This window comes from Mobula hypostoma, chromosome 16 (genome assembly GCF_963921235.1).
Source record: "Mobula hypostoma chromosome 16, sMobHyp1.1, whole genome shotgun sequence".
Classification (NCBI taxonomy): Eukaryota; Metazoa; Chordata; class Chondrichthyes; order Myliobatiformes; family Myliobatidae; genus Mobula; species Mobula hypostoma.
The window spans coordinates 12,774,015-12,801,263 of record NC_086112.1 but is presented as its reverse complement, the minus strand read 5'-3'; the positions used below and the strand labels follow the sequence as shown (position 1 = coordinate 12,801,263).

At 40.5% G+C, this 27,249-nt stretch overlaps 1 protein-coding gene across 2 annotated transcripts; it reads right to left on the bottom strand.

Moving 5' to 3' along the window:
- Positions 1-2,377: 2,377 nt before the first annotated feature.
- zcchc9 (zinc finger, CCHC domain containing 9) lies at positions 2,378-27,249 on the bottom strand. Of its 2 annotated transcripts, none has more exons than XM_063069140.1 (6): positions 26,815-27,096; positions 25,435-25,841; positions 22,685-22,835; positions 21,774-21,866; positions 18,292-18,360; positions 2,378-6,035 (listed from the first exon to the last, which is right to left on the bottom strand). In XM_063069140.1, exons 2-6 carry the CDS (start codon positions 25,819-25,821, stop codon positions 5,914-5,916), a joined length of 822 nt encoding a protein of 273 aa, XP_062925210.1. In that variant the 5' UTR covers positions 25,822-25,841; positions 26,815-27,096; the 3' UTR covers positions 2,378-5,913. The 2 variants fall into 2 exon arrangements, with proteins under 2 accessions (XP_062925210.1, XP_062925209.1); XM_063069139.1 differs by lacking the exon at positions 26,815-27,096 and adding an exon at positions 27,121-27,249 and having other exon boundaries at positions 2,379-6,035.

The following is a 27,249-nucleotide window of genomic DNA, read 5'->3' as shown; positions in this document are numbered from 1 at the left end:
CTGGAATCTTCTCCTGGTCCCAGATTTTGACATGAATATTATTTAAAAGTTCTGTGCCATCTTCCTTGAGGATTTCTGCTGGAATTCCATCAGGCCCGGTGTCCTTGCTGTTCCTTAGTTTCTTGCAAGCCGTCAGCACCTCTATGATACTAGGAGGCTTACTCATGTCCTCCTTCATGGGTTGTTGTGGGAGATGGTTGATAACTGCAATGTCAACAGTGGTGTTACGATTAAGTAGCTCCTGAAAATGCTCCTTCCATCGAGAATTGATGGAATCATTGTCCTTTAGCAGACTTTGTTCACCCTTTGATTGAAAGAGGTTTGAGCCATGATTGTTTGGGCCATACACTGCCTTGGTGGCAATAGACAAACCCCTGATATCACCAGAGTCAGCAAGCTGCTGTATTTCTAGGGCCCTCTTAGTCCACCACTGATTCTTTATTTTCCACTATGTTGGACTATCGCCTTAGCTTTGGAGTGGGCTTCTCTTTTTGCCTTGTGGTTGATGTCCTTCTGCCAGGCACAGAAAGCTGGCATCAATGAACACCTTATGACCATGTGCCTTCAGCTCGCTAACAACCAAATGGCTACAGCTGTGAGTGCCTACGCTCCAACCCTAGACTCACCAGACAATGTTAAGGAGGCCTTCTACACCGACCTAGACTGCATACTATTAGATATTCCCAAGGAAGGTCATTCTTCTTGGAGACTTCACTGTCAGAGTTGACAGGGACAGTGACTCCTGGAAAGGCACAATTGGGAAGGAAGGTGTTGGAACATCAACTCCAGTGGAATACTCTTACTCTCCAAGCTGAACATGACCCGACCATTACCAACGCCCTGTTCTGCCAGAGCAATAAAGTGAAAACTTTGTGGATGCATCCCCGTTCAAAGACTTAGCATCTTGTAGATTATGTCATTGTTCAGAGGAGGGACCACAGAGATGTAAAGAATACAAGAGTCATGATCAGTGCTGACGATGGCTGGACAGCCCATTGGCTTATTCACTCACAAAGTGGCGGGAGGAGAAGATGGCGGTGCGATGCACCGCGCGTCGCCATTCCGAATGATATCAATTATGTGTAACTAGGGGGCCATGCACAATCCGGATTTGATGGAGACAGCCATGAGAGACATGGAGGAACACCTGGAGTAACTTCTGAAATGCCTGCTTTGCTGCCGCTGCTACTGCGCGATCGAGAATCTCCGGAGATGAAGGGCCCCAAATTCTCGGTTTTGCCTATTGCCGGGGCCGGGGTTGAAGCGCTTGGCAGAGATGGTGCTTGGTGCTGAAGAGCTGGTCGGAGGCTCGGAGTTTTCGGACGGACTCAGAGCCGGACTGTGGTTGGATGCTTCCAGTATGCTGCATCGGCAAGTTGGTGGCGCTGGAGGTTTACCGTCTGTGTGAGATGATGAGACTTTCGAGAGACTTTGAGATTTTTACCGTGCCATGGCCTGTTCTTATCAAATTACCGTATTGTTTTGCACTGTTGTAACTATATGTTATAATTATGTGGTTTTTGTTAGTTTTTAAGTCGGTTTGTCATGATATCATTCTGGAAAAACATTTTATCATTTCTTAATGCATGCATTACTAAATGACAATAAAAGAGGACTGCGTGCCCTCATAATCTAATCTAAAAAAAATGACCATCAGAATCATGCGGAAGAGTAGAATGCAAAAGAAGTTGAGCTGTCCCAGGTTCAATATCAAGACCCTGGGCAACATAGCGAAGGTACAACATCTCCAGGCTGCCCTTTCTGAAAGACTACCAAAGCAGTATCAGGAGGACATTGAGGCATACACAACCACACTGAAGATCACCATCCTTGATACTTGCAAGAAGATCTTTCCTGGATCAAAGACCAGGAAAAACAAAGATTGTTTTGATGAAAATGACAAGGAAATAGAAGAGCTCAACAACAAAAGGAGTGAACATTTACTTCCCAGAAGGTGGTTTTGGTCACAAGCGTGCAGGGATCTGCAGGTGAGAACTGCAACTGTGCAGTCTAATCAGCTCCACAGATTCCTTCCACAGGCAAGACACGTCTGGCCTGCAGGACTGAATAAATAAAAACACCATGATATTCGCCAGGAACTATCATCTGCCAAGTACACATCTGCACTGGTGCAATGAAAAACTTACTTGCTGCAGTATCATAGGCACAAAGCATCAGAGAAGCAGTGTTCACAAGAAAAAAAGCAACAAGACATAGATTATACTTATGTTTTACGAAAAAAACAAGAATTCGAACAAAATCAAAATCCATTTCAGTTCACATTAGATTGATATGTTTTAAAGAATGTGTTTTTTTGGAACAGATTGGCAATGATGCCAAAGTTAAGGAACAAGTACAGTATGTTTACAGTGTTATTCAGATTCATTTATTTGTTATAAGAATATTGAATGGTGCCTTCATCAGTAAGTGTAAATCATCAACTTTCTGTACTGTTGATCACTGTAACCGAGTGGAATATCAGGAGCCATCCACCACTATGATCTCTGGTGATGACAGAGCTGTTTAATGCAGCAGTGCTTAATGTGAATTGATATTTCAAGAATTCTTGACTTGTACTCTCCGAGGATCATCACCTTGTCGTGGTGGAAAGGCTTGTGAGCTCCTGAGATCCACACCACCTGGAGCTTAGCTCCTGGTAGGGTCATCCATGGTGGTAAGGTCAATGGGGAGGATCCAGACAAACTGTGAGCCAACCAAGACCTCAATGGTGGAACTGGTGGAAGATGACACATCATAATGGAAATAAGGTGGAGGAAGGCTGCGGCAGTGCAAGGTTCACAGTTGTCTTGCATTCCATGCCACTAGACTCTAACCCTGATGTCTCAAGGACCATGTGGCAGATAACCGTGTATCTGCTTCCCCACGTTAAACAAAGTCACGTATAGGTGTTCTCCATTAAGGGAATACACCCTAACATCGTAGAATATGTAGACCCTGGATTGGCCTCTACAGCCACCTGAGGATTCACCAGTAGACAACCCCTTAGTACATCATACTTGACTCAAGTGATTGCATTACTACACGGAGGCAGGCCATTCAGCCCAACTTGTCCATGCTGACCAGTGGACACCTTTCCATACTGCTCCGATTGCCAGGAACTTCGTCCACAGCTCCCTATGCCTAAGGAAGTCAAGTGCTCATCTAGACTATTGTACTCTGTGAGAAGTGGTCTGTAGTTTAGCGATGGAGAGAAATGGTGGGACAGTGTCAGCTGTAGGCACCCTGAATCTTCTACCATACTGGAGAAGGTAGACATCCAAGGAATATACTGGTGTAATTGGACTTTTCCCCGATACCTCCAGAGGAAGAGGTGACCTATTCTAGAACACAGACCAGTACAACAAACGAACAACCCATTTAGCCCACAAAATTGTACTGAGCCAATCAATTGCTCAGCTAAACTAATTCCTTCTGCCTCCACAGTGCTCATATCCTTCCCTTTCCTGCATATTTATGACAGTATAGATTGGGTAAATGCAAGGTTTTTTTCCACTGAGGTTGGGTGAGACTGGAAATAGAGGTCATGGGTTAAGGTTAAAGGTGAAATATTTAAGGAACTTCTTCACAAAGAATGTGGAACAAGCTGCCACTGGCAGTGGTGGATGTGGTTTTGATTGCAATATTAAGAGAAATTTGAATAAGTACTGTACATGGACAGGAGGGGTATGGAAGGCTCTTGCCCAGCTGTGGATCGATGGAACTAGGAAGACTATGTTTGGCATGGAATAGATTGGCCGAAGGGCTTGTCTCTGTGCTGTAGTGCTCTCTGATTAGTGTAGAATCAGGGGCTCCCAACCTGGTGACCATAGATCCCTAGGCTTCATGGCATTAAAATGGTTAGGAACCCCTGGTGTAGATGAAATGCTTGTATTTTAACTCAAGAATTATTATCTAGTCATAAATCACTTTGCTGTTTCTATTATCTTCTGTTTTTCCACATTTCACAATGGCTACAAATCTATTTTTTCTCTTTTTCCAGGCTCAAAAACAGCTTCTATCCCACTGTTAAAAGATGACTGAATGGCTCTCTCATATGATAAGGTCTCCTGAATTCACGACCTACCTCATTATAGCCTTACACTTTACTGTCTGTTAGCACTGCACCTTCTCTGTAATTGTAGCACTTTACTCTGCACCTTGTACTACCCTAATGCCCTGAGCAATTGATCTGTACCAACAGGATACCAGACAAGTTTTCACTGTACCTCAGACTGTAAAAATAATAAATCTTTTTGCATTCTTTAGAAATTCTGGTGCAGCTTAATGGGTCTGAGATTGTCTATTTGGCTTCTCAATACAATCTGGCTGTCACTATATACCCCAGACCCTACTAGATCTGTGGTCTGGCTAGAGCAGAGGAAAATAAGGATTGGACTATTGCCCAAGCTTGTAGGTGGTGTTGGGACAATGGAACTAACTAACTCAGCTGGAAGGTATGCTGGGAAGAGCGCTGTTGTCTTGAATGTGCCTAAAACATAGAACAATATTGCACAGTACTGGCCTTTCGGCCCACGATGTTGTAACAACCTCTTAACCTACTCCAACATCAGTCTGACCCTTCCCTCCTACATAGCCCTCCATTTTAAAAAAATCATTCATGTGCCTATCTGAGTCTCTTAAATGTCCATGTATCTCCCTCTACCACCAATCCTGGCAGCATGTTCCATGCACCCTCAACTCTTGGTGTTAAAAACCTACCAGATATCACCCCCATACTTTTCTACAATCACCTTAAAACTATGCCCCCTGGTGTTTGCCATTTCCACTCTAAACAAAATGTCGTGGGCTGTTCACTCGATCTATGGCTCTATCATCTTGTACACCTCTATCAAGTCACCTCTTGTCCTCCTGCTCTCTGAAGAGAAAAGCCCTAGCTTGCTCAATCTATCCTCATAAAACATGATCTTTAGTCAAGGCAGCATCCTGGTAAATCTCTGCACCCGCACTAAATTTCTCACATTCTTCCGAAATAAGGCAACCAGAACTGAACAAATTCTGGTCACCTCATTAAAGGAAGGATGTGGAAGCTTTAGAGAAGGTGAATGAAAGATAATTCAGCCAAATTCCCTAGAAGTTCCAAAAGGTTGACTTGTGCCCAGCCTAATATCTGGAGTGAAAACTGAATTTAAATCAAGAAAAAAAAATCAATTACATAAAGCTGAAAGAAGCATTCTGATGCAAGGAATGCAAATACTAATTTAATCATAGATCTTTCTCTCCTCCTCCCTTAGACACATCTGAAATAGAACACAAATACCTATTAATCAGAAACGAGATTCTGCAGATGTTGGAAAACTTGAGCAATACACACAAATGCTGGAGGAACTATGGAGGGAAATAAACAGTCAATGTTTTCTTGCTGAGACAATGAAGGGTCTCAGTCCAAAATATTGATTGCTTATTTCCTTCCGTAGATGCTGCTTGACCTGATGAGTTCCTCCAGTATTTTGTGTGTATTCCTCTGATCAGAAAAGCTTTTCATTATGCTAACTCAACTCTCTCGTGAATCCTCCATTTCCTTTTGCTCTGTTACTGGTGTCACTCAGTCCCTTTTCAGATCCATCTTAACCTCACCTATTAATTAGCTTTTAGTCACCTACTTTTTATTGGACCAAACCCCACTGTGAAATGTACTGGGATACTTAATAATAAAAAAAAATTGCTCATTTAAAACAAAGCTCCATTTACTGTTTGAAAGTTAAACTTATGGCAACCTCATACAACTATTTATTAGAGCCAGGTATAAAGATCTTGGATTTGCCAAGCAATTGCTCCATCTGCTGGTATAAAATGGAATTTAAAGTATTTCTTTCCTTGTTAAAATAACATTCACTTCTTCTGTCTTGATGACTTGCAGGGAGATCAATGAAATTCTCACTTTGAAGGCACTGGTTAAAAGTTGACAATCTTTGGAGTTTTTTGTTTAGATTTGGGAGTATCTGAAGTGACCAGGATTTCCTCATAATCCGCACTCATTCCTTTTGTCCATCGGCCAACAGTAAGAACGTGATTACCTAAAGAATAAGAAACAATACTGTTAAAAATGCAACAGACTGTAGCTTAAAAATATCAAATACTTTAATGCTGGAAAAGAAGTGTTAGATTCTGCATGTTACAAGAGATATCTTACAAAATAAAGTATGCAGACAGAATGATTCTACGGCAATCAAACGGTAAATGATAGCAATCTGAAGTAAACACACAAATAGCTGGAAATACTCAGCTGATGAGCAGTATTCTGAAATGGCATCAACCTGCATGATTTTTCCTCCATAAATGCACTTTTTGCTTTTAATTCCAAAATGGGAGGGCCTTCATGTACTGGATTCAATGTGGTAGATTTTTTGTTTGCCAATGTTAAATAGCATGGCTCTCTCTAGACACATTGGCATTGAAATCGATTGTATGATATTAAAAGCTAAATAATGATGAGGATCGAGGCCCAAGGGTTAAATCGAAGGTCTGGAGGCTGAGGCCTGTTAGGCAGAACAGGCGAATCTTTGCTCGTCTCTGCGAGTCCACTCGGAGAAGTCGAAGCCCGCTGGAGGCTGCAGGCTGCAGCCTGTCCTGGGTTTAGAGGATTGTGTGTGTGCTTGGGTGAGAGAGAAGAACAGGGCTTGTTTTGTTCGGTGTTGTTCTGCCAAGCATGCTGTGTTGGTGATGGGAGTGTGTGGCGACACTTGCGGCTGCCCTCAGGTGTGTTGTTTCCATGTACATGAGAAATAAACTTGCATTTTTTTTTTACTAGCCATTTTAATAAATAAGCTCATTTATTTAACATCTGTTAAAATACCGACGTAGCCTCATTCACTTGAGCCCAAAATGCTATCAATGGACTTTCTATGGGCTACCAGTGTGAATTTTTTTATGCCATGGCAGAGAAGTTCCAATATAGCCAACAAAAATGGTCAGAACTTAAAACAAGAGATTGGAAAATGTATTATTTTCCTCGTTGTATGCCCTGCAATCTCAGACACGCTGAAGTGGAAATACTGAAAAGATGGGAGTTGTCAGTATACTGTCCCCAGCACTTCCTAGCCTAAGAATGAAACAGAATTGAAGGAGGTCCAAGGCAGTTGCTATTATATTTTTAGCAATATTCAACTTGGGGTGACAAAGAGAGAAATTTCATCCTTGCAAAAAAAAGAAGTAATAAAAAGATTAGGTTTATTTTTCACACCTATATCAAGACCTAGTGAAAAGTGTCATTCGCATCAAATCAAATCAGCGAACACAGTCTGGGGCACCCTGCAAGTAGCACCATGTTTCTGTTGTCAACCTAGCATGCCTAGAACTCACCAACCCTAACTGTATGTCTTTTGAACGTGGGAGGAAGCTGGAGCTCTCATTCATGCAGTTACAGGGAGAACGTACAAGCTCCTTAAAGACCTCAGCGGAAATCAAACATCAATCCATAGCAATTGGACTAATTGCTATGCTCTAGCTAAAATAATGGAAACATATTATGTGGATTATATGCATAAAGATTATATTGTGTAGAGTTTTCCCCTGTTTCTTAATCTAGATGCTATCTACCATCATAAACTAATAACAATGTTACTGAAGTTGATCACAATAACGAATAAAACAGGCTAATCCGATTGCGTGTCACCCAGACCTTGAGCTCGGTTTCCAATTTCCCCTCACAAGTCATCATCAAAATGGTTAATTATTTTGTCAGTACCTACCTTGTGTTTGCCAAAACACTCATTTAATGTTAGTTAGCCTCAGGCTAGAAGCTTCCCAAGTTGCTCACTGTTGATTTCCCTTGGCAATACATCCTCAACAAACAAACTTCATAATTCTTGTATTCAGTTATGAACATCTCCACAGAGTTACCTCACACTCCCTGTCAGCAATCTCTTACAGTCCCAATTCCAAGTTTAGAACACAACTCTTCTGGGGTTGGCTCACAGCACAGTTGCTAGCTGAAGCCCTAAAACCTGCTACCAAAATTTCTCCAACTTGTTACATCTCACAGTTTCTGAAAATGAATTAGTTCAATCTTTCCCCTATCAATCAGCTCTTTAGAAACCTGTGCTTCTACTGAAGAGTGTACAAGAGGCATTGATACATTTGGGAGTCACTTTTATTGGATACTTCTTGTACCTAATAAAATGGTCTCTGAGTGTATGTTCATGGTCTTTTGCTGCTGTAGCCCATCCACTTCAAGGCTCGGCATGCTGTGCGCTCTTCTGCACACCAGCGTTGTAATATGTGGATATCTGAATTACGGTCACCGTCCTGTCAGCTTGAACCAGTCTGCCCATTCTCCCCGCTCTCTCTCATTAACAAGGCGTTTTCTCCCACAGAACTGCTGCTCACTAATTTTTTTTTTGTTCCCTGTAAACTCTCAAGATTGTTCTGCATGAAAATCCCAGGAAATCAAACCACCCTGTCTGGTACCAACAATCATTCCATGGTGAAAGTCACTTAGATTACATTTTTCCCCTACTCCGATGTTTGGTCTGAACAACAATTGAACCACATGACCATGCCTGCATGCTTTTATGCATTGAGTTGCTGCTACATAATCAGCTGATCTGATATTGCTATTAATGTACAGGTAATTTAGAGAGCTAGGCATTAAGCTGAGAAGCAGGACCTCCAGGGTAGTAATTTCTGGATTGCTATCTGTGCCACATGCCAGTGAGAGTAAAAACAGGACGATTTGGCAGATAAATGCCTGGCTGAGAAGCTGGTGCAGGCAGTAGGACTTCAGGTTCTTAGATTATAGGGATCTCATCTGGGGGAGGTATAGCCTGTACAAAAGGGGCAGGTTACACCTGAACCCAAGGGGGACCAATATTCTCAAGGGGTGGATTGTTAGAGCTGCTGGGAGGGTTTAAACTAACTTGGTAGGGGGATGGGAACCAGAATCAGCATAGGATGGATAGTAAAAAAGCAAAGATAGCAAAGAGTCAAGACTGTCAGGAAGGGCAGACGGATGATAGGACAAAACTGCAGCCAGCAGAGAGAATCAGCGCATTAGGGATGCAGATTCAAAAAGGGTAGCAAATACCGTACTCAAAGTGTTATATCTCAATGCACAAGAAATAAGGTGGATGATCTTGTTGCACTTGATCTTGTCAGGTATGATGTTGTGGACATCACTGAATCGTGGTTGAAGGATGGTTGTAGTTGGGAGCTGAATGTCCAAGGTTGCACATTGTATTGACGAGATAAGAGAGGTAGGCAGAGAAGGTGGTGTGGGTCTATTGGTAAAGAATGGCATCAAGTCATTAGAAAGATGTGACATAGAATCAGATGTTGAATCCTTATGGGTTGAGCTAAGAAACTGCAAGGGTAAAAGGACTCTGATGGCAGTTTTATACAGGCCTCCAAACAGTAGCTGGTATGCGGACTACAGATTACAATGGGAAACAGAAAAGACGGGTCAAAAGGGTAAACTTATGATAGTCATGAGAGATTTTAACATGCATGTAGATTAGGAAAATCAGGTTGGTGATAGATCTCAGGAGAGTTAACTTGTAGAATGTCTACGAGATGGCTCTTTAGAGCAGTTTGTCACTGAGTTCACTCAGGGATCAGCTATACTGGATTGGGTGTTATGCAATGAACCGGATGCAATTAGGGAACTGAAGGTAAAGGAAACCCTTAGGAGGAGTGATCACAAGATGATTGCGTTCAACTTGAAATTTAATAGGGAGAAAATCTGATGTAGCAGTATTTCAGTGGAATAAAGGAAATTACAGTGGTAAGAGAGAGAAGTTGGCCAAAGTAAATTGGAAGGAGATGCTGGCAGGGATGTCAGCAGAGCAGCAATGGCTTGAGTTTCTGGGAAAAATGAGGAAGGTGCAGGATAGATGTATTCCAAAAACAAAGAAATACTCAAATAGCAAAATAGTACAACTGTAGCTGACAAGGGAAGTCAAAGCTAAAGTAAAAGAGAGGGCATACAACAAAGCAAAAATTAACATGAAGAAAGAGGATTGGGAAGCTTTTAACAATCTACAGAAAGCAAATAAAAGATTCATTAGGAGGGAAAAGATGAAATATGAAAGCAAGCTAGCAATCAATATCAAGGTAGTTTGTTTAAACGCAAACAACAGGAATTCTGCAGATGCTGGAAATTCAAGCAACACACATAAAAGTTGCTGGTGAACGCAGCAGGCCAGGCAGCATCTCTAGGAAGAGGTGCAGTCGACGTTTCAGGCCGAGACCCTTCGTCAAGGTAGCTTGCAAAAGCTTTTTCAAGTATATTAAAAAAAATGAAAGAGATGAAAGTGGATATACAACTGCTAGAAAATGAGACCGGAGAAATAATAATGGGGGACAAGGAGATGGCAGATGAACAAGTATTTCACTGTGGAAGACACTAGCAGTATGCCAAGTGTTGAAAAGTGTGAGGGAAAAGAAGTGATTGCAGTTACTACTACAAGGTGCTCAAAAAGCTGATATCATAAAGGTCCACAAGTCACCCCGACCAGATGAACTGCATCCTAGGGTTCTGAAAGAAGTAGTGGTAGAGATTGTGGAGGCATTAATAATCTTTCAAGAAGCATTGGACTCTGGAATGGTTCCAGAGTACTGGAAAATTGCAAATGTCACTCCACTCTAAGAAAGGCAGGAGGTAGTAGAAAGGAAATTATAGACCAGTTAGCCTGACCTCAGTGGTTGGGAAGATGTTGGAGTCAATTGTTAAGGATGAGGATATAGAGTACTTGGTGACGTAGGACAAAGTCAGCATGGTTTCCTTAAGGAAAAATCTTGCCTGACAAACCTGTTGGAATTCTTTGAGGAGATTACAAGTAGGATAGATAAAGGGGTTGCAGTGGATGTTGTATATTTGGAGTTTCAGAAGACCACACGAGGGTGCTTACCAAATTAAGAGCCGATAGTATTACAGGAAAGTTACTGGCGTGGATGGAGCATTGGCTGATTGGTAGCAGGCAGTGAGTGGGATCTTTTTTTGCTTGGCTGCCAGTGACTAGTGGTGCTCTGCAGGAGTCGGTGTTGGGACTGCTTCTTTTCATGATTTGGATGATGGAATAGGTGGCTTTGTTGCCAAGTTTGCAGATGATACGAAGATTGTTGGAGGGGCAGGTAGTGTTGAGTAAAGAGGAATGCTGCAGAAGGACTTAGACAGATTAGGAGAATGGGAAAGAAAGTGGCAAATGAAATACAATGTTGGAAAATACAGAGTCGAGGGACTTCCGGTAGCGCTCATGGAGTGAAGTCGCGTTCTTGACTCGCTCCATTACCTCTGAGTTTTTTTTCTATGATCAGCTATACTTTAATTAACCATTAAGGTATCAACTCTTACAATACTTTGAATTAAATTGAACTCTCTGATAACTGGATGAAACTTAGATCTGCTATGTCTAAGAACGGGAAAAACGGCAAGGATGGTAAACCTCCGGTTAAACCGAAAGGCATGGATTTTCCTCCGACTGAATCACCGGTGACTTTGAAAGCTATATCGGAGTTAATTCAGAGGGAAATTTCAACCTCTGTTAGGGAGATGATTCGTACGGAAATTGCAGGTTCTGTTAAGGACCTGATTCATACGGAGATCTCAATTAATCTCCAGAAAATTTCCGATTCAATTGATAAGATGCAAACATCCATTGCGGAACATCAGTCGGCTATATCTGATCTTCAAAAATCTACGCAACAAAGTGAGCTTAAGATGGGGAAAATCGAAGAAATAATTAATGTAATGAAGAAGAAACTTGACTTTCTGACTTTTAAAAACTCTGACTTGGAATCTAGGATGTGACAGCAGAATTTACGAATGATTGGGGTGCGTGAAGCTGTTGAATCTAACAACCCCATGAAGTTTTTTTCTCAACTTTTAAAAGATGCATTCCCTACTGTATTTCCTGACCAACCACCGCTACTGGATCGTGTTCAGAATCCCATCATACTCGTCTAGGTCAGATAGACCTAGGCATGTTATTTTACGTTTTCATTACTTTCAAGATAAGGAGAGACTGTTTCGATTCGCTCGATCTAAAGGTTTCATTGATTTTTCGGATCTTAAGTTCCGATTCGTGGAAGATTTCAGTAAACCAATCTGGGACCAACGGGTTCGCTACAGATCTGTGATGTCGGAATTCTATAAGATGGATTTAAGACCAGCGCTGCTGTACCCTGCACGTCTAAGGATTCGCATGTCAGATGGAGCCTTTCGTTTTTTTGATTCTCCATCGGATGCCCAGAGTTATCTGGATCAATTGTCACCTTCAACATCTTAATTGCTATTTTTTTTAATTATCTCCGTTGATCGGAGGCTGTGAATTGGTTGGTTTTAACTTTTTCGTGCCCTATTTGGGCAGAAAAGTTTATTTTTTTGATTTCTTAATATGGTTGCTAAACTTTCTTTTTAACTGCGTCATTTCTTTCTTTTCCCAGGGGATTCTGGGTGGTTACTTCCTGTTTGTCATCTTACGTATTTCTTGTGTGGCCTTAAATTTTGTAGTTTTTTTAAAATTTTATTTTGTTTTGCTTTTTATAACTAGTTTATGTTAATAATCTTATTTTTTCTTGTTGTTTTTTTGTTTATTCATGGGTTTGGGGTTTATTGTGGTTTTTTTTTTAATATATATTTTCTGGCTTTTGTTCTGTTGTGTGTGTATTTTAATTGAGTTACCTTTTTTTTTTTACTTTTTTACTGTTTTACAATTAGCTGATCTTTTTCATATTTATACCTTTTTTTTAGGGAGCGTATACCGGAAGTCATGGGGGTAGTTTTAGCGCTTGCTTCTTTCCGGCGGGTCTGCTTTAGATTTTGCCTTGGGGTCTTGGGGCGGGGTGGTGGGAGGGGCTTCACGTTTTAGTTTGTTTCTCTTTGGGCTATATACATTATTGAAGTACTGGTTGCGTCCTTTTTCTCGGTATCTTTTGTATGTTCTGTTTCCTCTCCGGGTTCGTGGGTCGAGCCTATCGTCAATCCCCCTCGATGTGGGTTGACTTTAGGATTTATGGAGTCTATTATTAATTTTGTCTCCTGGAATACTAACGGTCTTAATCATCCTATTAAAAGGAAAAAAGTTTTTAAAGTGTTCCGGAGACTTAAAGCACAAATTTTATTTTTACAAGAGACCCATGTACGGAGGGGGGACAGACTACGTTTTTTTAAATTCTGGAAGGGGCAACAATTTCATTCGAACTCCAATGCTAAGATTCGAGGCGTCTCTGTTTTTATAGATTCCTCAGTTACTTTTATACAACAGGATATTATTTCTGATCCGAATGGTAGATTTTTATTGGTTAGTGGTTTACTATTTAATAAAAAAGTAGTTTTGGTTAATGTTTATGCTCCTAATATGGATTGTCCGGAATTTTATAAATCATTGTTTAATCAGTTTCCGAATTTGAACGAGTTTTCATTGATCTGGGGCGGAGATCTTAATACCTGTTTGTCTCCAGCTTTGGACCGTTCGGCTCCTTTACGGACCTTACCTAATAAATCTGCAACTTTGATTAACTTTTTCCTTTCTGATTTTGGGTCGACGGACATTTGGCGTTTTCTGCATCCTCAGGAAAAAGATTTTTCCTTCTTTTCACATGTTCATCATTCCTATTCAAGAATTGATTATTTTTTTATTGATTCTCCTCTTATTCCTTCAGTGATTAAATGTGATTATGATTCTATAACCATTTCGGATCATGCTCCACTTAAGCTTTCTATTAAAATTATGGCCAATATACAAAATAATAGACAATGGCGTTTTAATTCGCTGTTGCTTCAGGATTCGGACTTTGTTAACTTTATGAATGAACAGATTGAGCTTTTTTTTACAATTAATCATACAGAGGATATCTCGGTTAACACTCTTTGGGACACTTTTAAAGCCTATATTCGTGGTCAGATTATTTCGTATTCTGCTGCTTTGAGGAAGAAACAGAAGCAGGAGGAGATGGCAATTGTGGACAAGATTAAAGAAATTGATAAGAAATATGTTATGGCTCCTTCTGAGGAGTTATACAAACAAAGAACTGAACTTCAAATGGAACACAGTTTATTACTATCGTCCTCGATTGTAAACCAATTAAAGAAAACAAGAAGTGAATTTTATGTTCACAGTGACAAAATTGGCAAGCTGCTGGCTAATCAATTGAAATCTAATTATGTTAAATCTCAAATCAATCAGATTTATGACCAAAATGATCGATTGATACTGGATCATGTGGGGATTAATCAAACCTTTTGTGATTTTTATTCTTCTTTATATCAATCAGAGTCTCCTCGAGATTCTAAATATATGAATGATTTTTTAGATAAGTTAGACTTCCCTAAGATTTCACAGGATATGTCTTCTATATTAGATACTTCCATTACTATGGATGAGATTAATAATGTTATTTTTTCTATGAATCTGGGGAAAGCTCCTGGCCCGGATGGGTTTACCGTTGAATTTTATAAATGTTTTGCTTCTTTATTGATCCCTTGGCTCTGTAGGGTCTTTGAGGCTTCTCTGAAACTTGGTAAACTTCCTGAATCTTTTAATAGAGCATCAATTTCTTTAATACTAAAGAAGGATAAAGACCCTGCTCAATGTGCATCTTATAGACCAATATCTTTATTAAATGTTGATTCTAAAGTTTTTTCTAAGTTATTAGCAAATAGACTAGAAAAAGTACTTCCTTCTATTATTTCGGAAGACCAAACGGGTTTTATTAAAGGTCGTTACTCTTTTTATAATATTCGTACATTGTTAAATATTGTTTATACTTCCTCACAAAATGTTCCTGAGTGTGTTATTTCTTTAGACGCCGAGAAAGCTTTTGACAGAGTAGAATGGCCCTATTTATTTAAGGTGCTTGAAATGTTTAATTTTAGCTTGAAATTTATATCCTGGATTAAACTGTTATATCATTCCCCTGTAGCCTCGGTCCGTACTAACTCTTTAAACTCACCTTTTTTTCCTCTCTTTCGAGGTACTCGACAAGGCTGTCCTCTTAGTCCCCTATTATTTGATATTGCATTAGAACCTCTTGCAATTGCCATTCGAGAATCTTCAAATATTACTGGGATAACTCGGGGATTAAAGTCCCATAAATTATCACTCTATGCTGATGATTTACTGTTATATATTTCTAATCCTGAGAAATCCATTCCTGCTGTTTTAGAGTTATTAGCACAATTTGGTTTTTTTTCAGGTTATAAATTAAATCTTAGTAAGAGTGAACTCTTTCCGATTAATAAACATCTTCCCTTATATTATAAATTTCCATTTAAATTGATTGATAATTATTTTTCTTATCTTGGGATTAAAATTACTTGTAAATATAAAGATTTATTTAAGATTAACTTTTTACCATTAATAGACCATATTACTCAACTTTCATCTAAATGGTTTCCCTTATATTTAACTTTGATTGGTCGTATTAATGCAGTTAAGATGTTTTTTTTGCCAAAATTTTTATATGTGTTTCAGGCATTACCAATTTTTGTTCCAAAATCTTTCTTTGATAAAGTTGACTCTAAAATTTCTTCATTTATTTGGCAGAATAAGAATCCGAGACTGGGTAAAATACATTTACAGAAAGCTAAGAGAGATGGAGGTTTAGCATTACCTAACTTTAGATTCTATTATTGGGCTATTAATATTCGACATATGAAATTTTGGTTACTTGATCAGGATATACTATCTATTCCTAAATGGGTAGCATTGGAACTACAATCTGTTCAGGGTTATACACTTGGCTCTATTTTAGGTTCCTCTCTCCCTTTTGATTCGAAACGCCTTAAGCAGGTCTTTAACCCGATAGTTAAATATGCTTTGCGCATTTGGTTTCAATTCAGAAAATTTTTTGATCTTAATCAATTCGGGTTAGCGATTCCTATTTTAGGTAACATATTTTTTCCTCCCTCTTTTACGGATCGCGCTTTTCAAACCTGGAAGACTGAGGGTATTTTACGGTTTTTGGATTTATTTTTAGATGGTTCCCTTATGTCTTTTGAACAATTATCTAATAAATATAATTTATCAAGAATACATTTTTTTTAGATATTTACAAGTTAGAAATTTCCTAAGTACTATACTTTCTTCCTTTCCAATGCTTCTCCTACATATATTTTAGATTCGATAATTAACCTCAATCCATGTCAGAAAGGTGCATCGGCTATGATTTATAATATTATTATGAAACTTAGGAAAGCTCCATTTGATAAGATTAGGGTAGATTGGGAACAGGAATTGGGGCTTACCATTTCTGTGGATGATTGGGGGCAGATTTTACAATTAGTTAATACTTCCTCTATTTGTGCTAAACATTCCCTAATTCAATTTAAAGTGGTTCATAGAGCACATATGTCCAAAGATAAGTTAGCGTGTTTTTACTCGCATATTAATCCTTTTTGTGACAGATGTTCGGGGCAGATAGCCTCTTTAACTCATATATTTTGGTCTTGTCCTACTTTGGAAACTTTTTGGAGAGATATTTTTAATATTATTTCTAAGGTATTAAATATAGATATCTCTCCTCACCCTATTACTGCTATCTTTGGACTACCCAAAATTTCTAGTAATCTTTCCCCTTCAGCCCGTAGAATGATCGCATTTCTTACTTTAATGGCGAAAAGATGTATTTTACAACATTGGAAAGAGCTTAATGCTCCAACTACCTTTTTTTGGTTCTCTCAGACGATTTTATGTTTGAATCTGGAGAAAATTAGAAGTAACCTTTATGATTCTTCATTTAAATTTGAACAGATTTGGGGACCTTTTATTCGATACTTTCATTTAATGTAATACATACCCTTCTTGTTTTTTTTCCACTGTTTTTAATGGAGGTCGGGATTGAGGACGTGATTTTAAGTTTAACTCTGTTTGGTTTCAAGTTAGCTCATTGCTTTGCTTTGCTTTTAGTTAGTTGCACGGTGGGTTTTTTTTTGGGGGTTTTTTTTTCTTTCTTTTTTTTCCATTGATATATATATAAAATTTAGTATACTATTATGTTATCTTGGTTTTTTATGTTTAAATTACATTGTTTGTAGTATTTTTTTTGGTATTGATACCTTCTGGAATTTTATTATATTTTAACATTGTATTAATGTTTATATGGTTTACCTTTTTGTATACTTATTCAATAAAAAGATTTAAAAAGAAAAGAAAGGAAAATACAGAGTCATGAACTTTGCTAGAAGAAATAAATGTGCAGACTATTTTCTAAACAGGGAGAAAATCCAAAAATCTGAGACGCAAAGGGACTTGGGAGTCATTATGCAAAACACCCTAAAGTTAACTTGCAGGTTGAGGCAGTGGTGAATGCAATTGTTAGCATTCATTTCTGGATGTCAGGAATGAAAGGGTTATCGTATGAGGAACTTTTGATGGCTCTGGGCTTGTACTCACTGGAATTGAGAAGGATGAGGGGGGAGATCTCAGTGAAACCTTTTGAATGTTGAAAGGCCCAGACAGAGTAGATGCGAAAAGGATGTTTCCCATGGTGGGGGAGCCTAGGACAAGAGGGCACAGCCTCAGGATAGAGGGGCATCCATTTATAATGGAGATGTGGAAAAATTTCTTTAGCACCAAAGAGTAAAGAGTACTGGGAGCATTATCTACAACTGGCCCAAAGCATTGAGGATCTCTATCACACATCCCGATAATATCTTCGATGCACCAGGATGGGGGTACAGGAGCATTAGGACTAGGACTGCCAGACTGGATAACAGCTTCTTCCCTCAGGCTGTGAGAATAATGAATACCCTGCCACCACTGAGGTCTCATCATTAGGACAAGTTGTTTACTGTTTACTTGTGCTGCACATTTACATGCATTTTGAATTATACTTTATTAATATATTAGTGGTAATATTTTGTTTCAAGGGCTGTTAGTGATATATGTTTTGTGGTTGTACCTTGGTGTGGAAGAATGCATCCATATTTGATTGCATATACGTACAGTCAGGTGATAATAAATTTGAACTGGAACTTGAAAGCGCTAGCTTATTCTCATAAGACATGCTCTCCAGTCCAAGCAGTAAATAAAAAGGGGATGTGGATGTTCTTGAACATAAATTATTCAAGGTTAGCATGCTGATATAGCCTAGCAATTAACAAAGCTGATAAAAAGCTAGTCTTTATTGCAAGAGGATTCGAATACACGAGGGAAAGACACCCTGTTGCTATTATATTGAACCCTGCTCAACCCACCCAAAACAGCAATAAAATAGTAATGTGTGTTTATTCTCAGTTCTTGGCTGTAGTTTTTTTAATTGTCAGGGGTCTGGTGCCCTGGTTCTTCACCACTAAGTTGTCAAAACTAAATGTAATTCCTACGTTATCATACTTACTTGTGTTTTGATGATCAGGACAGTCTTTCTGAAAGTGCTCTACTGAACCACACAGCTTGCAACAACGTCCTGTAAAACAGCACTGTTTATTAGAAGCAACGCACACAAAATGCTGGAGGAACTCAGCAGGGCAGGAGGTATCGATGGAAATGAATAAAAACACAAAATAATCTGCAGATGCTGGGGTCAAAGCAATACTCACAACACGCTGGAGGAACTAAATGAATAAACAGTTGATGGTTCGGGGTAAGACAGTTCATCAGGACTGGAAAGGAAGAGGAAGACAGCAGAATAAAAAGGATGGGGAGGGAAAGGACTGGATAGAAGGTGATAGGTGAAGCCAGGTGGGTGGGAAAGGTAAAGGGCTGGACAGGAAGGAATCTGATGAGTGGACCATAGGAGAAAGGAAAGGAGGGGCCACCTGGGGGGTAGATGATAGGCAGATGAGAAGAGGCAAGAGGCCCGAGTACTAAACAGAAGGGAAAGGGAGGGGGAGGGAAAAATTAGAAGCATTTTCAAGGTGCTTTATTTTCTAGACTAACACTTGAACTATCTTGACTTAACTTATTATGACAAACTAGGCCATTTGGCCCCTTGGTTTCATGCCATCTACTTGCACAGCAGCTTTAGTTTGAAAGGTTAGTTTTGTTTGTCACATGTACATCGAAACATACATTGAGATACAGCGAGGATTGCACTAGGCAGTCTGCATGTGTCACCATGTTTCTGGCGCAAACACAGCATGCCCACAACTTACTAACCCTAACCATGCATGTCTTTGAAACCTGGGAGGAAAGCAGCATCTGAACCTCTACCTCAGCAGTATTTATAGCTGAGTAGACCAGAGTGCCTTTGCAAAAACACTCACAGATGTCACCCTGCTATTCTTCATACAGGTATCCCCCACTTTACGAAAGTCTGCTTTAGGCCACTTCGCTTTTACGAAAGACCTATATTAGTACCTGTTTTCGCTAACGGAAAGAAATCCAAAGAGGATTTTCGCTTTTACGAAAAAAGGTGCCTGCTTTAAACTTGTGTTTACCCCGAGAAAGACTACCACGACCGTGAAGCCTTGCGCAGGCGGGTGTGTGCGCATGCGTGTACGTGTCGATTTTTTGCTACAAATCAGTTTTGGCTAAATCTTCCCAATTCTGATAAGTGAAACTACACTGTACATACATTACTTCTACTTTACATAGGCTGTGTATTTATTATATCATTCCTGCTTTTACTATATGTTAGTGTTATTTTAGGTTTTATGTGCTATTTGGTATGATTTGGTAGGTTATTTTCTGGGTCTGGGAACGCTCAAAAATTTTTCCCGTATAAATTAATGGTAATTGCTTCTTCGCTTTACGCCATTTCGGCTTACGAAAGGTTTCATAGGAATGCTCTACCTTCGGATAGCGGGAGAAACCTGTATTTTACTGAGTGTCTGAACAACTAGTCTCCAGCATAAAGTGTGCGACTATTGATTAAAGCAAAGAATTGTTCGCCTTCTTGTCCACTGGGGAAGAATATCAAAGAATGCTCACTTGCATTGTAAATAGGTACTGTTAAGAACCTTTTTTTTATAATATAAAAGCATGCTTTAAAACATAACTTCAATTAAAAGTACTACTGATCAAAATTCATTTTATCAGATGATCCACGGTGATCTTTCCTATTCTTGTTCAGATGGAGAATTACATTCAGAATCTAGTACAGAAACTGAATCCCAGAGAGAAGAAAAGGACCTCAGAAGTTACAGGATTCATTTGCCCCAATATCTCTTTATTCAAAGCTTTATATTTACTTGTTCCAAGCTAAACTTGCAAATGTTATATTTTAACTTTGATTTCCTCCCACAATCTCCCTAATATAATTTCATACAATTTTCAAGACATTTGGAACTGCATCCTCGTGTCATTGTCCTGGCCCAGGCTACAGGCAGGAAAGCTGAATTCTCAACTGCAGAGAAAAGGCACAGAAATCTAAAAGCAAAACACTGGTGATCGGAGGAAAGTACTGTGGGGGGGGGCGGGAGGAGGCGGGAATGTCAGAGGTAAGTTTCTTTAAAATACGCAGAGACTAGTGGGTATGTGGAATGTGCTGCTGGGGGTGGTGGTGGAGACAGATACATTACAGGCATTTACGAGACTCTTAGATAAACACATGGATGAACAATAAATGGTGGATTATGGAGAAGGAGTTAGTTTCATCCTAGTGTAGGTTAAAAGGTCAGTACAACATCATGGGCTGAGGGACCTTAATTGATTCTCAAATATTCAACATAATAGGCTAATTAGTTTATAATTACCTGGTCTTTGCCTTTCTCCATTTTTGAGGCGTCACATCAGTAGTTCTCTAAAATATACCTTGTTATGATCGTGCAGCATGTTTACGTACACTGCACATTCTGTAGCTGCTACATTTAATTCCCCATTGTTATTGCTTTATCTTGTTTTATCTCAATGCACTGTGCAGTGATTTGAATCTTGATACCAGTGACAATAACATACCAATTCAAAAAGGACCTAAGCATTGTTAAATGAGAATAACTAATCCATCCACTGCCCTGATCGCCACTTTGTTTAGGATAGTTCCTGCCTGTTTAACCTGGTAACTCTCCAAGGACATGTGTATTCTGCGGCAGTCAGTTCCTGTTCCAATCCTCTTTACGATGCCGTAGTGCCTCAGCATTTGTGTGTGGCCCTTGAGGAAGATGTGGCTAGATACCACGGCCCTAACATTGACTCTGCTAATATTCATAAGGCAGAATAAGAAGGGTGCTTCAGTATGAGAAGGCATTCTAAAAAATACGAGCCATTATATGAAGTCCACCTGTTTGCATTGTGGATGATCAGCCATGATCACAGTGAATGGTGGTGCTGGCTCGAAGGGCCGAATGGCCTACTCCTGCACCTATTGTCTATTGCATTATTGTAATCTACAGAGCGGCCACTTTATTATGTACCTCCCAAACCTAATACAGTGGCCACTCAGTATACATTCATGATCTTCTGCTGCTGTAGCCCATCCATTCCAAGGTCCAACGTGTGGTTATCTGAGCTACTGCCATCTTTCTGTCAGCTTGAACCAGTCTGGCCGTTCTCCTCTGACCTCCCTCATTAGCAAGTGTTTACACCCACAGGACTGTCCCTCACTGGATGTTTTTGTTTGTTTCTTGCACCATTCTCTGTAAACCCAAGAAACTGTTGTGTGTGAAAATGCCAAGAGATCAGCGGTTTCTGAGATACTCAAACTACCCCTCCGACACCAAAAATCTGTCTGAATAACAACTGAAATGTCTTGACTATGTCTGTATTATCTTATGCATTGACTAGCTGTAATGATTGGCTGATTAGACATTTACATTAACAAGCAGGTGTATAAAACTACCTAAAAAAGTGGCCACTGGTTCTGTTATTATCTCCTAAAGTATCCAACAACACATTACGATATTTAGAATATGTTGAACTATGCTTAAAAACTGTACTTACCACTTGCATATAGTCCCTTTGGGTTGTCCGGACAGGACCTTGAAAGATGTCCAGTTTCACCACAAATAAAACATTTGGCAAATGGAAATTCTCCTGTAAAATTGAAGGAGTTCTTGTTTAGAAATTCAGAAATAATTTCAGCAATGTACAGAAACAGAACTTTGTTATATCCTGGTAGCTGGGCGACGAGAATTGATGCCCGACAGCAGCAGGCAAGTGCCCATGCATGTTGCCTCTGACACAGCTCTGCCAGTTTAGAACTGCATCTTTAGTTAACCCGGTACTGATTGTAGCACACCCTGCTTCGCCTCTCACCTGAATGAGTAAAAGCCACCATTCCACACACAAGGTATGTTTGGGTTCAATATGGAGGAAAGGGGGTGGGGGAGTAGAAAGGACAGGGCAAAGACATAGTTCAGACTGGCTAAACCATCCTATTCAGATGGAAACCTTTGGTTCTCCCACTGAAGGGCAGCAAGATAGTGTAGCTTTCAGCAGAATACTTCACAGCGCCAGCATCCTGAGCTCAATTCTGCTGCTGTCTGTAAGGAGTTAGGACATCCTTCCCATGAATCCCTGGGTTTCGTCCGGGTTTTCCAGCTTCCTCGCACATTCCAAGGACGTACAGGTTACGGTTAGTAAATTGTGGGCATGTTATCTTGGCGTCAGAAGCATGGTGACACTTGCAGGCTGCCCCCAGCACATTCTCAGACTGTGTTGGGCGTCGACACAAATGATGCATTTCAATGAATGTTCTGTTGTTTATATCACACAAAAAAAAAGCTAATCTTTATCTATCAAAGCAGGGCAGCAAATCTAAGGGATAATTCACGGAATAGGCTCAGAATTAATGGCTCTTTTAAAGTGGAGATACCCACCACACAATGCACGTACAAAAACCTTACACTTACCTAGTGCAGGATCAATCTTTGCTCTGCATTTCTGGATCTCGTGTTCTGTAGAACCACACCGATAACAGATACCACTTCCCATCTCTGCATCCTTATCCATTTCCGGGCAGTCTTCCATTCCATGCCCTGCTTTTCGGCAGTGGAAACATATCTTACCAAGAAAGGAAGAAAGTCATATTTTTGGGATATTTCATTCTTTGCTGCAGGGAAAACTGCCCTAGCTCATCCAGCCTCTCCTTGTAATTCAAGTCCTCCAGTTCCAGGAACATCCGTATCTGTGCCCTTTCCAGCCTAATCCCATCTTTCCTCTAACTGGACAAACAACTGTACACAGTACAATGAGAGCAGTCTCATCAATGCCTTGTACAGCTATCAGGTGATTTTATTTACTTATTCAGAAACATAGCATGGAACAGACCCTTCCGGCCCTTCGAGCCGTGCCACAATTCTCTGACTTAACAATAGCCTAATCACGGGACAATTTTCAATGACCAATTAACCTACTAACAGTACATCTGTGGACTGTGGGAGGAAACACATGCATTCCACAGGGACGATGTACAAACTCCTTTCAGGGATCGCCAGAATTGATCTCTGAACTCTGATGCCCCGAGCTGTAATAGCATCACACTATCTGCTACACCACTGTGGTGCAGTGATGATCCAACTCTTGTACTCAATGACCTGACTGAAGGCAGATGTGCTCTTCACTAACCTGTCTACTGTGTGGCCACTTTCAGGGAACCATGTAAACACCCAAACAAGAGAAAATCTGCAGATGCTGGAAACCAGAGCAACACACACAAGATGCAGGAGGAAGTCAGCAGGCCAGGCAGCATCTATGGAAAAAAATGCAGTCAATGTTTTGGGCGGAATCCTGCTGAAGGGTTTCAGCTCGAAACGTTGACTGAACTTTTTTTCCATAGATGCTGCCTGGCCTGCTGAGTTCCTCCAGCATTTTGTGTGTGTTGCACGTAAATGTACCCCTAGGCTTCTGTTCTACAAACTTCCCAGGGCACTGCCATTCGCTGTCCAAGTCCTGCCCTGATTTAATTTCCCAAAATGTAACATGTTGCACTTGGCCGAGTGAAGTTCCATCTGTATGAACGTGACTTGCCACTAATCTGTCTGTGCTTTAACGTTGTTTAGATATTGCTGAATCGCAAACAAGAGAAAATCTGCATTTGCAGGAAATCCACAGCCACACACACAAAATGCTGGAGGAACTCAGCAAGCGAGGCAGCATCTATGGAAAAAAGTAAACAGCTGGTATTTCAGGCCAAGACCCTTCATCAGGACAGGCGAATTGTTCAGTTTACATTGTCCAGATATTGCTGCATCGCTCGGTTTACAAGAACAGAATTGAACCTAGCGAGGGTGCCCAGGACTTTTGCTCAGTACTGTAGTAATTTTATCTATTGTACTGTACTGCTGCCACAAAAACACATTGTGAGTGATGATAAACCTGATTCTCATATGGGTCTCTATTGTGGACAGAGTGGAAAGGGAACAAGGTTGGGTAAAAGGGAAGGGAGAAGGGAGGGAGCAGAAAGAACCGGACAGACAGTCTGTAATGATCAAGAAACTAATTGTTTGGAATCAAATGACTTTGCCTGATGTCTCAGGGAAGTGTGTGACTGCACCCAGCCACCACGCAGCACTCCACCCTGCCATTCCCAACATCCTTTGCTTCCTGCCAGGTTTATAAACTCACTCTCTGCTCCACGTTGACAAATACAATACTGTGAAAAAGTCCCCGTCTTAGGCACATATCACCATTACCATGGGGTCCAAACATTGGACCTCCTCACCAAACAACATTGTGGCAGTGTCTTCACCACAACTATCATGGTTTAGAAAGGTAACTTGTTACTATAGCTTGAAAGGGTTGGCACTAACCATGATCTCATTCCTTGGGTGAATAAAAATCTATGTTTAATTTGGCGAAGGGATTCCATTATCTGTTAGAGCTGTGTTTTTTTTTGAGGGCTTTTATGTGTAGGCGGATATCACAAGTAATATGATATGCTAGTCTTGGATATCTGGGACATTCCTTTAGATAATGGTAAGCATCAAAAAACAGTTCAAATCATACCCTTGAACTGCTCGACTATTTTGCGATACAGCGTGGCGTAAGCCCTTCTGGCCATTCAAACTGTGCTGCGCTAGTAAGCTCACAACCTCAATCGCAGGACAACTTACAATGACCAATTAACATACTAACCGGTACGTCTCTGGAGTGGGGGAGGAAACTGGAGCACCCAGACAAAACCCACACATTCTATAGGGAGGACATACAGAGACTCCTTATGGATTGATCGTTGGCACGTGCCAAGCTGTAATAAATAGTGTTGCACTAACCACTACGTTACCATGACACCCGCTCATCCTAACCTGGGACAAAACTTTACACATATCATTTTGCGCTTACTATACATGAGTGAGTCTTGGGTCAGTGTCGATTGTTCATCAGTCTGACCTGCTGAGCTCCTCCAGCATTTTGTGTGTGTTTCCAGCTTCTTCTCAGTTTATTACCTACAAATAGCTTTATTTTTGATAACACTGAAACGAACATCAATAACGAAACTGGTGAAGATAGCTTGGCTGAGGAAGATCTGTCAGGATATTAAGCGACATTATTTTACACCTATTATTATACACGAACAAGTGATAGTCTAATTATGACAATGTTCTTACGACAAACTCTAATCTTATTTCAAGTGGAATAACTGCAAATACTTAAAAGTTACCATGGCATTCTTTTTCTGCGCTTGCCTCTTCAACCTTCTGTGCTCTCTTCTCTGGTCCTTCTTCAGGGCTAGTGCTGCATTGCTATTTATCTCTTCATTATCTACAGACACCAATTTTCCTTTATGGAGAGCGCGACCTGTATTTTTCAGGTAGTCCATGAAGCCATTAACATCTTCACTATGATACTCCTCTTTCTTGTGGTACCAGTCACTTTCTTTACGTCTAACTTGTTGCGGCTTGTTTCCATGCTTGGCTCGCTGATTTTTACTGAATTTGCCGTTTGCTTTTGCCTGACTTGGGCCACCATTTTGTTTCATCTGGCTCCATGGGGTTGCTTCTGAGACTTTCTTTTTATGGATGTTATTAGCACGAGCCCAACGGGTCATTCTTGTCTTTCTTTAAGAGTCTGCAATAATGAAAATGAGTAAAGTTACATTGATTATATGGCCCAAGAAAATAACAAGAACATGACCTGACTGTCACTGTAAATGGAAAAAATCAAAGGAATCGAAGTTGGATTTGAAAACTCATTAAATGACAGTCAGAAATCCTACTGACAATCATTAGATATATCAATTTAAATATAAGATAAACCTCCCCCCATCTTCTTATTCTGGTTCTTCCTCCTTCCCTTCTAGCTCCGATGACAGGACTCAGCCTGAAATGTCAACAATTTATTCCTTTCCTTACATATGGCCCAACCTGTTGAGTTCTTGCAGCATTTTGTGTGTGTTACTCTGGATGTTCATGTTCTACAGAATCTCATGTCTGCTGACAGGAAAAATAAAACAGCTGGGTATATTCAGCTGGTCAGGCAGCAGCCACGGTGACAGAAACAGAGTAACAGCGTGTCTTGGTGCATGGAATGATAGCTTGGATGAAATATTGATCATTTATTTCAGAGAAACACTGGAGAAAAGTGGAGTTTAGATTGAAACAAGTTATTTTACAAGTACTCCTTCACACAGAAACCTGTTTCTCTACACTAGCCACCACTCAGCACCAAGAAATTCTAGATGCAGAATCACCCAGATCTAACGAATGTGAAGAAACATTTACTGGATTAGGGGGAAGAGTCAGAAGTAGGACAAATTGGCACACACAACAAAATCCTCTCTACCTACCCCAGGTGATTCCTATGCCAATTTCATTCAAGCCAACTTGAAAAAACATATTTCAACAGTAGTCTTGGACATAACTGGTACCACACACCAAGAGTGTAAAAAGGCATAACTGACTATTAGGGACATAAAACTTTTGAGAGGGCGGAACAAAGAAAATGCTCCCCCACCTGAGTGCAAATCAAAAACTACTGAAGGATGAATTATTCTTCAGTGCTGAAGAAGAGTCTTGGCCCGAAACGCCAACTTTTTACTCACTTTCATAGATACCGCCTGACCTGCTGAGATCCTCCGGCGTCGTGTGTGTGTTACAAAGAAGTATGCTGTTATGATCAGGAGCGCCGAGGAGGGAGGATACAGGATGAAACAGGTGAGAGAGTCAGGTGAAGGGGTGAGAGCCAATGTAGAGGACCGGGAAAGAGCTGAGGGGACAGGATGACTGGAGAGGGGGAGTAAAGCGGGGAGGGGGGTCGAAGCACCGGATGGTCAAGTTAAGCGGTCTAATGGGAGGGGAAAGGACTGTCGGTGACCGGACAGACCCTGCGATGCCAATAAACCCTTTACCTGCTCTGTCCGCGTTGTCTCCTCTCTCCGGGTACCGCACTGTTAAAGATCCGGGCTACGTCCGGAGTCCGGAGAATCGTTCCTACCTCTGCGGTGCCCGGGGATACGCTGCCGGGTCTGTGACATGGA

Excerpts from the sequence above, each read along its gene's own strand:
- zcchc9 (XM_063069139.1), bottom strand. The coding sequence starts at position 25,821 with ATGACCCGTTGGGCTCGTGCTAATAACATCCATAAAAAGAAAGTCTCA. Across the intron at positions 22,836-25,434 it reads CGCAGAAAAAGAATGCCATG|ATATGTTTCCACTGCCGAAA; the intron begins GTAACTTTTAAG and ends TTTCTTGGTAAG. Across the intron at positions 6,036-18,291 it reads TCCTGATCATCAAAACACAA|GTAATCACGTTCTTACTGTT; the intron begins GTAAGTATGATA and ends CTTATTCTTTAG.